General features: G+C 40.9%; 1 protein-coding gene across 5 annotated transcripts in view; it reads right to left on the reverse strand.

The window, feature by feature from the left end:
- LOC122552290 (vesicle-associated membrane protein 8) overlaps positions 1-14,530 on the reverse strand; it is a 135,526-nt gene that overhangs the window by 25,545 nt on the left and 95,451 nt on the right. The window contains exon 2 of one of the 5 annotated variants that reach the window (XM_043695047.2): positions 10,751-11,029. The exons of the other annotated variants lie outside the window; for them this stretch is intronic. Coding sequence (XP_043550982.2) covers positions 10,751-10,852 — 102 coding nt within the window. The 5' untranslated portion in view covers positions 10,853-11,029. The remainder of the gene's footprint in view (positions 1-10,750; positions 11,030-14,530) is intronic. 5 annotated transcript variants of the gene reach the window in all.

Genomic DNA, 14,530 nt, shown 5'->3' on the forward strand with positions numbered 1-14,530 from the left:
TGAATTTGATTAACTATTTGCATTGGAAGCCAATAACTCATAGAGTCATACAGAATGGAAACAGACCCTTCAGTCCAACCAGTTCATGCCAAACATGTTCCCAAACTAAACTTATCTGACCTGCCTGCGCTTGGCCCATATTCCTCCAAACTTTTCCCATTCATGAATTTTATCCAAATCTCTTAAACATTTTAACTGTACCTGCGTCCACCACTTTCTCTGGCAGTTCATTCCACATATGAATTGGTCTCTGTGTAAAAAAAGTTGTCTGTCATGTCTTTTTTAAATCTTTCTCCTCTCACCTCAAAAATCTGCTCCCTAGTTTTGAACTTCCCTACCCTCGGGAAACAACCTTAGCAATTCACCATATCTATGTCCCTCATCATTTTATAAATCTTAATAAGGTCAGTCGTCAACCTGCTATGCTCCAGTGAAAGTCCCAGTCTATTTTTATATCTCAAACACTCTAATCCCAGCAACGTTCCTGGTAAATCCTTTCTGTATCCTATCCACTTTAATAATAACCTTCCTATAACAGGATGACCAGAACTGTAGACAGTACACAGAGGCCTCACCAAAGGTTCTGTATAACCTCAATATGACACCCCAACTCTTATAGTCAAAGCTGAGCAATGAAACAAGTGTGACAAATGCTTGCTCAACCACCCTGTTCTACATGTGATGCAAATTTCCAAGAATTATGTACCTGAACCCCTAGGTCTCTCTGATCGACAACACTACCCAGGGCCCTGCCAGTAATTGTGTAAGTACTTGTTTGTATTATAAAAATGCAATAGGTCACATTTATCCAAATTAAACTCTATCTGTCTCTCCTCAACCCACTGACCCACTTGATCAAGATCTCTTTGTAATGTTAGATAATCTTCTGCATTGTCCACTACGCCATCAATTTGGTGTCATCTGCAGATGTACTAACATGCCTCCTAAATTTTCATCTATTCTTTGATATAAAATGGCAAAAAGTGTTTTGAGATTGTTTAAAGGTAACTTTGTAGAATTAATTCATTTAATAAAATATGTCATGTTGATTTAATTTGAATTATTGGTACATTTTTTCGCCATTTTACAATGACAGCTTCCTACACTAATTCATTTTATACTTGGTGAATAAGTTGAGTCTTGCTTCCGGAAGCATATTTTGAAGTCTCAGAGATCAACTGATGTGTTGTGATTATAAGGTGTGTTCTGTAAGATGAGATCTTGAAAAAAATTAATTGCAGTTCCACTCAATGTTTCAGCAGATGTGTGACAGAGATTAGGTGGAGTCCACAAAAACTCAGTTTGTGCAAGGTACATTTCGAAATTTGTGATGGAACCAGTGATGCTACAACATTTATTTCCTCTTGGTGTCTGTCTCCTTGGGAATTTTTAATTTTGAGGCATTTGGCAGCTAAGTTTATAAATTGATCTAGGAATGCTGTAAAAGACAATGGGTAAACTCCTGGCATTTTTTCAAACAGGATAATGCAATCTTTAGCATCCTCTTGAACCCTGAAGCATCTTAAAGGAAAACCAGTAAAACATGCAAATGACACACTGATCATCTTACACTTATTTCAAAATGGAGCTCCAGTACGACCAGTCCATGCATTTCCAACTATTACTGATATTGTTTACTGGTGTTTCCCTCTGGGTTGTACATGGTCCATTGTTAACATCTCATCCAAAAGATGGAACTTCTAACAGTATTTACAGTGATGGTCTCCTTGGTCAAGTACCCTGCACGCAGTCACTGTCTGGGTTTGTGGCCACATACACAAGCAGAGAGTTGCTTGTACATGGAATGCTTCCCTGCCAAAGGAATGCATATTTGTAAAACCTGGGCAGTGAAAATAAACGTAAATTGGAGATCATCAGTGGCATTAAGCAGCAGGAAGTTGATCAACCCTCCTCACTGAGCAACTGCAGTGTTCAGTATCTGGGCCATGAGAAAAACATTCATCTTCTCAATGTATCCCCAAAATCACCCACTGCACCCAGGTGATTGCTAAATGTGGGAAGACAATGGAAGTCACTGTGGTCAGGATCTTGACCAACTCTACAGAACTACGACATTGAAAATTAACTTTTCTTCCAATTCAAAGACACAGAGACATCACTTCAGATAACATCATCATTATGCCGTCAAGGAGGAAAAACAATTGTAGGAACTTACGTTTCATTTACGTAACTATCTATAACTTACTTAAAAAGTATTATGCCTTTGGTCAATGGGTTGGCTACAAATATTTACTTGCTGTTGTCACATTTTTGTCATACTTCCACATTAACGTGTTTTCCCTACACTAAGTTCTTGTCTTTAGTTGCAATGCACCTTTACAAACATTCATTCACAGGATGTGGGTGTCACTAGATAGACCAACATTTATTGCCCAGCCCTGACTGCCCACGGTAGTTCACTTTACTGTGGCTTTGGAGTCCAGACCAGGTAAAGATGGCTGTTTCACCCTATTCTAAATTTTGGTGTTGGTCAATCTGTTCAGAGGGACTTTTACACATAGTGTAGGTGGGATTTGAACCTGGATCAGAGGTAGATATACTACCACTCCACCACAATAACTCACTACTATTCTGAGTTTTTTAAAATATATATATATATGTAGAAATGCTCTTACACAGAACTGAATATTGTTTTCCCCACCATCAAATCAGCCATGATACTTTTCATCCAATTAACCAATTTCGGTGTAAAACCCATTAAGGGCAACATAATACCATCAAAGGTGAAGGAGCATTCTACGTTTTTCTACATATTTTATATTGGGAATCAACTGCACAATCTGGTCACTAAATGGTTTTCTGAAGTTGAGTAAAATTTTTAAGTACTCAGATACAAATATTTCAATGTCTTTTGGTTACATTTATCCAATCAATTATATTTTGTGTGGTTTACTCCCCTTAGTAAAAGTTTGTTACTTGAGGGCTTTAGCTTGTTCCAAAAGTCGAGAGCATGACGCTGGAAAAGCACAGCAGGTCAGGCAGTATCCGAGGAGCAGGAGAATCGAGGTTTGGGGCATGAGCCCTTCATCAGGATGTCTTTCCTTATAAAAGGCTTATGCCCGAAATGTCAATCTCCAGCATCTGCAGTCCTCACTTTCTCCTAGCTTCTCCCAAAAGCCTCCAAATGAAATTAATGATTTTGCCTGCAGAATGTGACACTTAGAGCTGAATTTGGATTCTCTGTTTAGCAGTTTTCAATATTATTTGAGGTGAAATGAGGTCAAGTTTCAATATATGTAAAGTATGCTGTTTAAACAGGGAGAGAGAGCAGGGATTTCCCATTTTGTTTTAAAGCAAGTGGGTCCAGTGGCAACTAAAATGCCACTTCCACCGTCAAGAAAACTCATTGTCTCACCTAGGTAAAAACAATGACTGCAGATGCTGGAAACCAGATTCTGGATTAGTGGTGCTGGAAGAGCACAGCAATTCAGGCAACATCCGAGGAGCAGTAAAATCGATGTTTCGGGCAAAAGCCCTTTATCAGGAATAAAGGCAGAGAGCCTGAAGGGTGGAGAAATATCTCTCCACCCTTCAGGCTCTCTGCCTTCAATCCTGATGAAGGGCTTTTGCCCGAAACGTCAATTTTACTGCTCCTCGGATGCTGCCTGAATTGCTGTGCTCTTCCAGCACCACTGATCCAGAATCTGGTTTCCAGCATCTGCAGTCATTGTTTTTACCTTAGGGATTCAATGGCAAGAATCAAGTACTTTATATTCTGTTCTTGCAGTGTGGGTTTGTGGAGACAATTCGATTATAGGGGTTGGAAGCAAGGGCAGAAGTCAGATTGGGATGACTATGACCCTGATTTCCCTGTGGTAAACGTCTCTTGCATGGCAGCCAGGCAGGAGATTGGTGATGTGATATATCGAGGCCCTTCAATGGCCATTCATTGATCACTTTAAGGGTTTTAATTGTTGATAAATTGAGAAAGTTGCCCATGGACCTTCTCACGCAGAATTTGGGGGATGAGAAGGAGGTGGGTTTCTAAGGACAACTCACCTCCTTATGTCCCCTTCTCGCTACCTTGCTATCTTCAAGAACAGGAAGATTGCACCCAGAGTTTTTAATGAAACGGAAAATGACAGTGGTCTAATTACACACTTGTAGCACTTTTTTTAATCTAATAAACATTAAAAAGTGTAAAAAGTTGAGGAATATAGCAAGAAAATGTGATTCATGAGAGTGAAAGATTGTTAGAGAGACTATGCTCAGAGAACAAGCAGTGTGAGGCTGAAAGAGTGCAGTTATATTTGGGGATTGGTATTTATATTGCATTTGAAGTGAGAAGGCGAGCAACGTTTGCTGCTAAGGGGTTGGAGGGGAATCAGTGAAGAGGTGGTGTAGCTTTACTCAGATTCCAGCTGCAGCTGCTGCCCTCCCTGGCTCTCACTCACTCACTGGCTGCTGTTGAAAGGTGCTAAAGGTTTCCATTTGAGCAGCAGCCTCCTGTTCACTTTCTCCTTCAGCTCGTCCCAGCTCTTTGTACTGCTGTGTATATGTTTGAAAACATTTCTGTCTATCTGCCTGTAGCTAGTGGCAGCACTCTTGTCACAAACCCACCCTGGCTTTGGAAGTGCCACAATTTAGAACACACCAATTAGCATCAGCACCTCTAATTGGAGGAAGCTCCCCTCACATGACCCACTGACCAAAGACTTTTATCACAATTGATGATTGGCCAACATCCAGATATCAGTCTGGCCCTGTCCATAATTTACAATTTATCATGAATCTAGTCTTAGAGAAATTGTGTTATGTCTCATAGTCAGTATATCAGAACATCTTTAACATGTGCTCACGAGCTGATCATTGTTTCATAGCGTGTGCCCTGAAGATATAAAGATCTCAGTCTCCATCTTACCTAAGTGACTAGCTGAAGCATGACTTGCTACTGAAAGCATGTTGTTATATTGTAACTAATAGTTTAATGCTAACCCATACACTTAGGTGCTTATGAATGTATTTTTTTGTCCATAATAGTTATCTGTAATAGATGTCTGTTCGATTCTTTAATGCCATGATTTCTTGCCCAGTTTCTTGTGTCACAAGGGATAACATCAGCATTCCTGCATCAGGTCAAGCACTGTGTTGGACCCAAAATCACATCATTCAATCCTGTCATTGTATGTTATCAATGGATATATGAAATGAAATGCAACAGATGGTGGGAGGAGATAGAGTCAGAGAGTCATACAGCACAGAAACAGACATTTCAACTTCTGTCCACTCATCCATGCCAACCAAGTTTCCCAAACTAGACTAGTCCCATTTGCTTGCATTTGGCCCATAGCCCTCTAAACCTCTCCTATTCATGTGCCAGTGTAAATGTTTTGTAGAGTCATAGAGTCATAAAGCATGGAAACAAACCCTTCTGTCTAACTCATCAGGAGAGATCCCCAGGCATATTTGAGTAATCCAGAAAAAAATTGGGACACACAAATGTTATTGAAAAGCTCAAACTGTTCTCATAAAATCGGTGTGTCTGGTTACCTTAACCAGAATATAATGTTTGGTTACTTTAACCTTATATAATGGTTGCTTTAAAATACAATTAGTGGATGCCTGATGGCTGAATACACAGCATGTGGAACAGTGTGGCTTAGAATATAGAGGAGGACATTAAAATTAATTACGCCATAGAACAGAAATAACTTGTTCTCAAAAATAAGGTTTGAAAGAAAAATTGTTCTTGCTGCATTTCAAATTAACTGGACCTCAATCATGCAAGCCAATGACAGCTACCTGTCAAGAGATGGCGCTGTACCTCACATACATTGCACTTACAACACGCAGAGGAAATGCCAAGGTGACAATGACTGTTCATTTATTTCATTATTTATTAATACAACTAAGTTGCATATCACCTTTATTTATAATATTTGATTTTCCATGAGATAAACTGGACAATTAAAAACTCCCTTGAAAAGCTTGAAAACATTATCCTGAACAACATACAATCATGAGATAAATAAGTGAAGTACATTTTTGAGTAATTGTTTGAATTTGTTAGCTCAGTTGGATGGATAAATGGCTAGACTATAGTGCAGGATGCTGCTAACAGTGTTGGTTTAATCCCACAATCTGCTGTGATAGTTCCTGCCTCCTTCTCTTGAACATGCTTGACATGATGGAATGGCATGCCCCAAGTTATATAAACATTTGCCTCTCTCTAACAGAGTGGGCTAAAGATAATTACCTGCCAGTTTCGAGTTTTCAGTCTTACTTAACTCACAAAAAAATCATGTGACTGATCTGAACATGATACTGCAGGCACTCTGTCAGCTTTGGAGGTTTTCAAATGCCCATGTTGCAGTTCAGAGCGATAGATAGTGCCAGAGATCTTTCTCACAAAATATCTAGTGTGTATTTCTCTAACCATCATGAAATTTTGATTATATCAACTCTCATATCATTAGTTTTCTGATGCAATGGAAATAGAGACATTTTATAAAGATAAAGCACACATTATGAATTTTTGAGTTTGGAATGCTAATCCTGTAAGAGTCCGAGTGCTGCAAAAGTACATTCCTGTTAGGAAAGTATTTTCCTGTTTTAATTTTTGTCACAGTTTTCTTTCATTTCTGATCATCCGTCCATAATCTCCTGGACAGCACCAAATAACCAGTGCTAGTGGAGATTTGTTGGTTTGTTATATCTAAGAACTGGAGATTTGTTGGTGTTGTTAATAATATTAAACTCATCTTTTGTAACCAGTACAAAGAAATGCCAACTGCCTCAATTTGAGCAACACTGGCAATTGCTATCTAGCTGCCACCTGAACCAAGGTTACAAAAAAATTCAAACCGATTGTACAATGTAGGTAGTTAGGTGGGGTTTCTTCCACTCTGAAAGGTATTTTTAATACAGGGACCGACAATAATTGTTGACGGCACAAGTAAATCTGGAGCACACAACTATGTCACCAAACAATTCAGTGCAAACTAGTTTGATAACCAACCGGTGGGCTGAATGGTCTTCATCATGGCTTAAATAGTGATGACTTTATGATAGCATTTCAGCTCAATGCTCTAGAATACTCTTACAGGTCACCATTGCAGCTGGATTTGTCACTCGCAGCTTACTATCTCTGTAATAGGTGTAGGCGATGGTCCAATTGCTAACTTATTAATCAAGAAACTCAGCTAATGTTCTAGTGACATGGGTCCATATCCTGCTACAGCAAATGGTAGAATTTTGAATTCAATAAAAAATAAAATCTGGAGTTAAGAATCTACTGATGACTATGAATCCATTGTTGATTGTTGGAAAAACCTATCTGGTTCATGAATGCACTTCAGGGAAGGAAATCTGCCATCCTCACTTGGTCTGTCTTACATGTGACTCCAGATCCATAGCAATGTGGTTGATTCTCAATTGCCCTCTGAAATGGCATAGTAAGCCATTCAATTGTACCAATCACTACATAGTCTCAAAGAAGATTCTGCGTAATCCAAGATGGAGGAAGGGAAACATTGTGGCTGTAATAGCCGCTCCTTTCTTAAGGTATTTTAGCTGTTGGAGGTGATTTCCTCAAATTTCAGAAGCAGTATTTGCTTTTTTATATGCTGTTGCATTGGTTTGGAACTATGGGGAAAAGAAGATCAAAACAACAGCACTTTAAAAAGGAGGAAGAGAGACAAAGGTCAGAGGACACATGGTCAGTGAATCAAATGAGAAAGAAATGTACCCTGCTGTCTGACACAGCAGTGAATCTGCACAGCTACTGCCTTTGCTGTTTGAGTTCAAATATCTCTGGACATTGGAGCATGTCCAAGAAAAATGAACAAACAGTGAAATTTACGCTGACCGCGGAGGAACCCGTGAAGGGGAGCTCACAGCACGGCAGCAAGGTTTGTCAGTGTAACCTTGTTGTAATTTTTTAATAAAACAATCCACAATAGTCAGTAGTATGGGTTCTTTATTGATTATACATTTTATTGAGACCTGTATTCTGGTTAAATTTAAATTTAACAAAATATAAAACATAGGTACTAAGCTAGCCTGGAGCAGTGTTTTTTAGAGCAATAAGACTGTGCTATTTTCTGTAGATTGTTAAGGTGCAAAGATAGCCTTTAGTAGTGCGATGTGCCCTTCCTGTCGGATGTGGGAGTTTAGGGAGAGTTTCCATGTTACTGATGATTATGTCTGCAAGAAGTGTCTTCGGTTGCATATCCTATCACATTGCATGGATTGGTTGGAGTGGCATTTGGAGGCAAGGAGGAATTTACAGGAGCTAGGGGGTGTGGTGGATGGCAGTTATAGGAAAGGAGAAAAGCTGCACATATGGTCAGGTAGATGGGTTAACTCCAGGAAGATACGAGGTGGAGGCAGGTAGTGCAGTAGTCTCCTGTAGCTATTCCCATTTCAAACAAGTGTGCTGTTTTGGAAAATGTAGGGGGTGATGGACTCTCAGGGGAGTGTAACACGAACAGCCAAGTTTCTGGTATTGAGAGTAGCTCTAATGTAACAAAGGGTATGCCAGGTTCCAAGCGATCTATTGTGATAGGGGACTCTCTAGCCAGAGGCAGAGACAGACATTTCTGCGGCCGAAGTGAGAAATCAAAATGGTGTGTTGCCTCCCTAGACCCAGGGAGATCTTCATCCTATTGCCCTTGTGAAATGAATAGCCTTTAACCTTTTCATATCAAATGTCAATATATCAAACTGATAGTCAGCATTTCAAACAATGTATCAACTTGTCAGTGTTCTACAAGAAAAATGAACTTTTCTCCCCAACCACCTCCCCGCTCCCCCCCCTCCCCCGCCACCCCCCCTCCCCCGCCCCCCCCGCCCCCCCCCGCCGCCGCCCCCCCCCTCCCCCCGCTTGGAGATGGCCACAAGTAATCATTTAAATTTGGAAAGCAAGACAGAAGGCTGTCAGCATCAATTCAACTGGTTGGAAGGCCAAACTAGGCCATCAAACTAACCAGTCAGATGGTCTTCACCCTCCTTGTTCATTTTAAATTAACATGAAAAGTTAAAATGAGTTACTTTCTGAAGTCCTGTTGGTATGGAAATCTGCTGTATTTACCTGGCTCAACCTACATGTGAGTCCAGACCTTCAGTATTGTGGTTGACTCTTAACTGTCCTGCAAAATGCAAGCTGCTTTGTTGTGCTGATCAACTACAGAAAAGAGCAAAAGGAATAAGATTGGCAGATTGCTCAGCAATGATCCAAGCACTGAGCCCCTGCACCCTATGGGGATTTGTGGCCAAAATTAGGAGAGCTGTCCTGCAGACTAGCTGAGCAACAGAGTGAGATAGTCATAGTCACAGAATAGTAACTTGCAGACGAGTACTTGACACACCTTACCACTCCTTGGTACATCCTGTCAAACCAACAGGAGAGAACTACTAGAGTTGGCTCTACAGTGGAATATAGTTAGGACAAATTTGTCAGCGAGTCATATAGCTCAGAAGCAGACCCTTTGGTCCAACTCGTCTGCACTGACCAGATATCTCAATCTGACCCAGTCCCATAAGCTAACATTTGACCCATTTCTCACTAATATCTTCCTATTCATGTACCTATTCAGATACCTTTTTAAATGCTGTAATTGTACCAGCCTCCACCACTTCCTCTGGCAACTTGTTCCATACATTCATCACCCTCTTCAAGAAAAAGTTATCTCTCAAGTCCTTTTTCAATCTTTCCACTCTCACCTTAAACCTATAACTTTTAGTTTTCGACCATCCTCCCCTACCCTGGGGAAAAGACCTTGACTATTCACCCCATCATTTCTCCTCATGATTTTCTAAACATCTGTAAGGTCACCCCTCAGCCTCCGTAGCTCCACATCTGGCAGTCCTCAACATTGACTCTAAACCCCATGAAGTCCCACGGCATCAAATCTAGGCAAGAAATCTTCCTGTTGATTGCTACCTACTGCACATCCTCAGCCTATGATTCAGTACTCCTCCATGTCGAACACAACTTGGAAGAAATACTGAAGATGGAAACGCCACTCTGACTTGGCAAACTTCAATGTCCAAGAACTCGCCATGTTGTGCTTTAGATATATATCGTTTCATTCAGCTAATGTAGCAGTAAGAGGTATATCTTAAACTGGTGAGAGTGCCTACTGTTGATATCAAGACAGCCTTTGCATCAATTGTGCAGTGAGCCCTAGTTGAACTGAATTCAGTGGGAATCAAGGGAAAAATTCACTGGAGAGTGGTGTCATACCTAGCTTAAAGAAAAATGGTTGTGGCTTTTGGTGGCCAGTCATTTCAGTTCCAGGACATCACTGAAGGAATTCCTTAGGGTAGTGTCCTGTCCCAATCATCTTTAGCAGTTTCATCGATGACCTTCCTTCCATTAAAAGGTTAGAAGTGGAGATGTTCACTGATGATTGCACAATATTTAGCAACATTTGCAACTCTTCAGATACTAAAGCAGTCCATGCCAACATGCCATAAGGCTTAGACAACACCAGGCTTTGGCTGCAAAGTGGTAAGTGACATTCATGCCATACAAGTGCCAGGTAATGACCATCTACAACAAGAAGAATCTAACCATTGACATCAATGTCATTACGACTGGTGGATTCCTCATTATCAACATCCTGAAGGTTGCCATTGCCGACTCACTGAACCAGCTATATCAATAGTTTTTAAAAATTAATTCTTTCATGGGATGTGAGTGTCATGGGCAATGTGGTATGTGCTCATCCCTTATGCTGTTTTGGATGGAGACATGAATTTAAACTCCTTTGGAAATAAACCTCACCTTTAATAGCTTACTTGTATTTTGTCTATTCACAAAATTCACTGCCACAGCTAATGGTGCTTCATCATTACAAAAATGATCAGTCTTAAATGTGTGGTTCATTTGCCAGCACTCGAGTCCATGGGTCAGACAGTTTTTAGGTTTCACTCCACAAACTTGAGTGTAGAAAGCTGTTGTGGACTGCCACCTTCAGGCACATCTGTGGAAGTGCAGCCACTGTCAGTGCTGCCATCTCTTAGACGATATGTTAAACTGGCACCGAGAGCAGGATTTTCCGATCTGGAATAAGGAACAGAGATCAGGGGCTGGATTATCCAAAGAGGATTTAACGGCGTGGGAGTTGGTGGTTGCTCAGTCCCATCACAATCTGTGGAAGAAATGTTGATGGCAGACCAGCTGGCTCTAAAAGAAGAGGCTGTCCCTCAGAAAGAATACTTAATTGGAGTTTGCCCCCTCCCTGTCAATGCAATGAAACTGCTGTCCAATCTGATTGACTGATAGTGCTCGGGAGAGCAGTCTGCTGCTGAGATTCCTGGGAGGCCCCTGAAGCATAGTCATGGACTCTGGACACATGGTGGGTGGGGAAGGATTGTGGCCATGGCGGTTGGATCTGGATGCCCAATGAGGGAGCCCAACGCAGTGTATGATCTCAGGGACTTTTTTTCTAAAAGATACATTCTAAACTTCACTTGAGTTTTGCGATTTATATATGAAAGAACTGAAACCAACATGGTCATTCTAAAAGATGAGAGACTTAACAAACAATCCAAGTCTTGTTCAATATACAATTTCAGTTACATCACACTGTAAACTTATGCTATAAATTCTGTGTCTTATAATCTTATACTCTACAACCACCTGATGAAGGAGCAGCACTCGGAAAGCTAGTGCTTCCAAATAAACCCATTGGACTATAACCTGGTGTTCTGTGATTTTTAACTTCGTACACTCCAGTTCAACACTGGTGTCTCCACATTGAGAAAAGTCATCCATTCTTAACAGAAGAGGTGAGGAAGCACAAGGGACTCAGTGGTTGCTGTTTTTTTTAATCTGTCAGACTAATTACAGAGGATCTACAATGAGTGGTCAGACATCATCATTCTTGGCCAGAAATCTGCAGATCTGGTAGACAGGGGTTAAAAACAAAATGAAAGGAACAAGGAAGTCAACAAACAATTTCTGAGTCCACTCATTTTCAACCCCAAACATTAGGAAATGCTTTATGTATTTCACACTTATTTCTTCTTCCACTTAAATCCCTGTTGCTAGATGGTTTTTGTCTGACGGCATAATTTAAAGAAAAAAGATGGACAATCACTGGCTTCGTGTAGGAGCACTGTTCCCATTTTCAGTCAAAGTGTGGGAGTTGACAACTAACACACCACCCCTATTCGCCGAGATAGCACAATCTGTCATATACCAACCAGCCTGTTAACAGCTGATAACCAGAGAACACATCAGTGACTTGGCCTATTGCAAGGTGTCCCGAATCAACAGATGTATCTGGGTCCTAAAACCAGTCAGTGGAGGCTTACCCCTCGGGATGTCCAGTGGCAATATCATTTGGTCTTGTTGAGGACAGATGGAGGACAGATGGACGGTCAGAGACATAGGTAATAGGGTGGTTTTCAGAGATATCCCTTTGTCCCTTCATCCCTGCCTCCAATTGCCACCCCCACCCTGCTGATTGGGACAACAGAGGCACATCATCCACCCTGGTAGGCAGATTTCCCAGTTGGGAAACTAACCACCTTTCTCACCTGCTGGGAAGACAAGTAATCAGGGAAGTCATGAGTTGAGGCCCTCATTTGGTCATTGAGCAGTTAAGGGCTTTAATTAGTAATGGGTCGAATAAATGTTTCCAAATTGACCTATTCATCCAGAGCTTAATGGGTAAGGTTGTGAAAAGAAGATGAGAATCTCTCAGGAGTCAGTTCACCCAATTATTTCTCCTGTTGTCATAATACCATAAGATGTAGGAGCAAAGTTCAGCCATTCAGCCCATCTAGTCTGCTCCTCCATTCAATCATGGCCAATAATGTTTCTCAACTCCATTCTCTTGCCTTCTCCCAGTAATCCTTGATCCCCTACTAATCAAGAATCTATCTATCTTTGTCTTAAATACACTCAGAGACTTGGTCTCCACAGCCTTCTGTGGCAATGAGTTCCACAGATTCACCACACTCCGGCTGAAGAAATTCCTCTATCTCTCTCACCTCCTCCAGGGAGGAGAGCTTTTGCCCAGTATGAATGAAAAGGTGTTGCCAAAACCTTTTGGTTTTACTTGTTTGCTAACAATAAAGCAATGATGTCAATTATGTTGAATTTATCTTTTCATCATTCAGATATGTCTGTTCTCACACTTTGAATAGAAGTCTTCGTGAACAACCTTTCATGATGACACTGCCTTTTTAAAATACTTCCTCAAATGTCTCTGCATTCCAGCTGAATTCTTTACAAGGTGGCTTGATCATGTGGCCTGTTTCGGGTTTGATATGTTTATCGATTAACTGCTCACTTTTATTTGTGTAACCAACACACAGGAGACCAAATGTTTATATTTTCTGACTGAGGATGGTGTCCTCTTGTGTTTGGACTGAATTGCAATCACGTTCAAATGTCTATGCTAGGATGCCATAGTCATATGATCTCTACCATGAGGTACATCCCCCTGTAGGCAGATTTCATAGGTTTCACTTCAAAAGAAGGCCTTGTGTGGAACACAGTACTGCTAATTACATATTGTGTGCAGTTTTGGTCTCCTTTTCTGAGGAAGGATGCTCATGCTCTTGAGGGATTACAGCGAAGGTTTACCAGGCTGATTCTGGGGATGATGGGACTGATGTGTCAGGAGAGATTGACTCGGTTAGGATTATTTTGTCTGGAGTTCTGAAGATTGAGGGGAGAATCTCATAGAGACTTACATTATTCTAACAGGACTAGACGGGGTAGATGCAAGGAGGATATTCCCGATGGTGGGTGTGTCCAGAACCAGGGGTCACAGTCTGAGATTTTGGGGTGGATCATTTAGGACAGAGATGAGGAAACATTTCTTCACCCAAAGCATGGTGAGGAATTCATTACCACAGGAAGTAGTTGATGCCAAAACATTGAATGTATTCAAGAGGCGGCTAGATATAGCACATGGGACAAATGGGATCAAAGGTTATGTGGAGATAACAGGATTAGGTTACTGAGTTGGACGATTGTGATGAATGGTGGAGCAGTTTCGAATGGCCCCCTCCTGCTCCTATCTTCTATGTTTCTATATTTCTACCAAACATGGTGTTGGAAATGGTGAACTGAAATAAAAAGCTGCAGGGTTTACTTGATTTCAGCTAGTTGAAAACAAAGTGAAGATCAGTCCTTGAGCAAAAATGGCAGCTTTTCCCCTACCAACTCCTGTTCACCAGGAATAAGAGACAGAACTGGGAATTTTTATGAACAATGGCAGAATCATAATTAAGGATTTGTTGGTCAAGCCAGAACAAGTACAAACCACTACACTTCTATCCCTGATGAGAAGAGATTGTTTCAAAGTACTACTCCCCCTTCAACCTCTCTGATTTCCAGAAATAAACACACAGCAGAAATTTTAAAAGCTTTGAAGACATGATTTAAGCCTCAAATGAATGTTATGCATGAGCAGTATGTTTTCAATACGAGGGAACAAAGTGGAAAGAGTGCATTGATCAAGGATAGCATCATTAAAACCACGTGCAGAAAACTGTGAACCGGTACAATTAAAGGATCAATTAATTTGAGTGTTCTAGGAAAAAG

The sequence above is a fragment of the Chiloscyllium plagiosum genome, unplaced genomic scaffold (genome assembly GCF_037043375.1).
Source record: "Chiloscyllium plagiosum isolate Xiang-an unplaced genomic scaffold, Cpla_swu_hap1 HiC_scaffold_1, whole genome shotgun sequence".
Classification (NCBI taxonomy): domain Eukaryota; kingdom Metazoa; phylum Chordata; class Chondrichthyes; order Orectolobiformes; family Hemiscylliidae; genus Chiloscyllium; species Chiloscyllium plagiosum.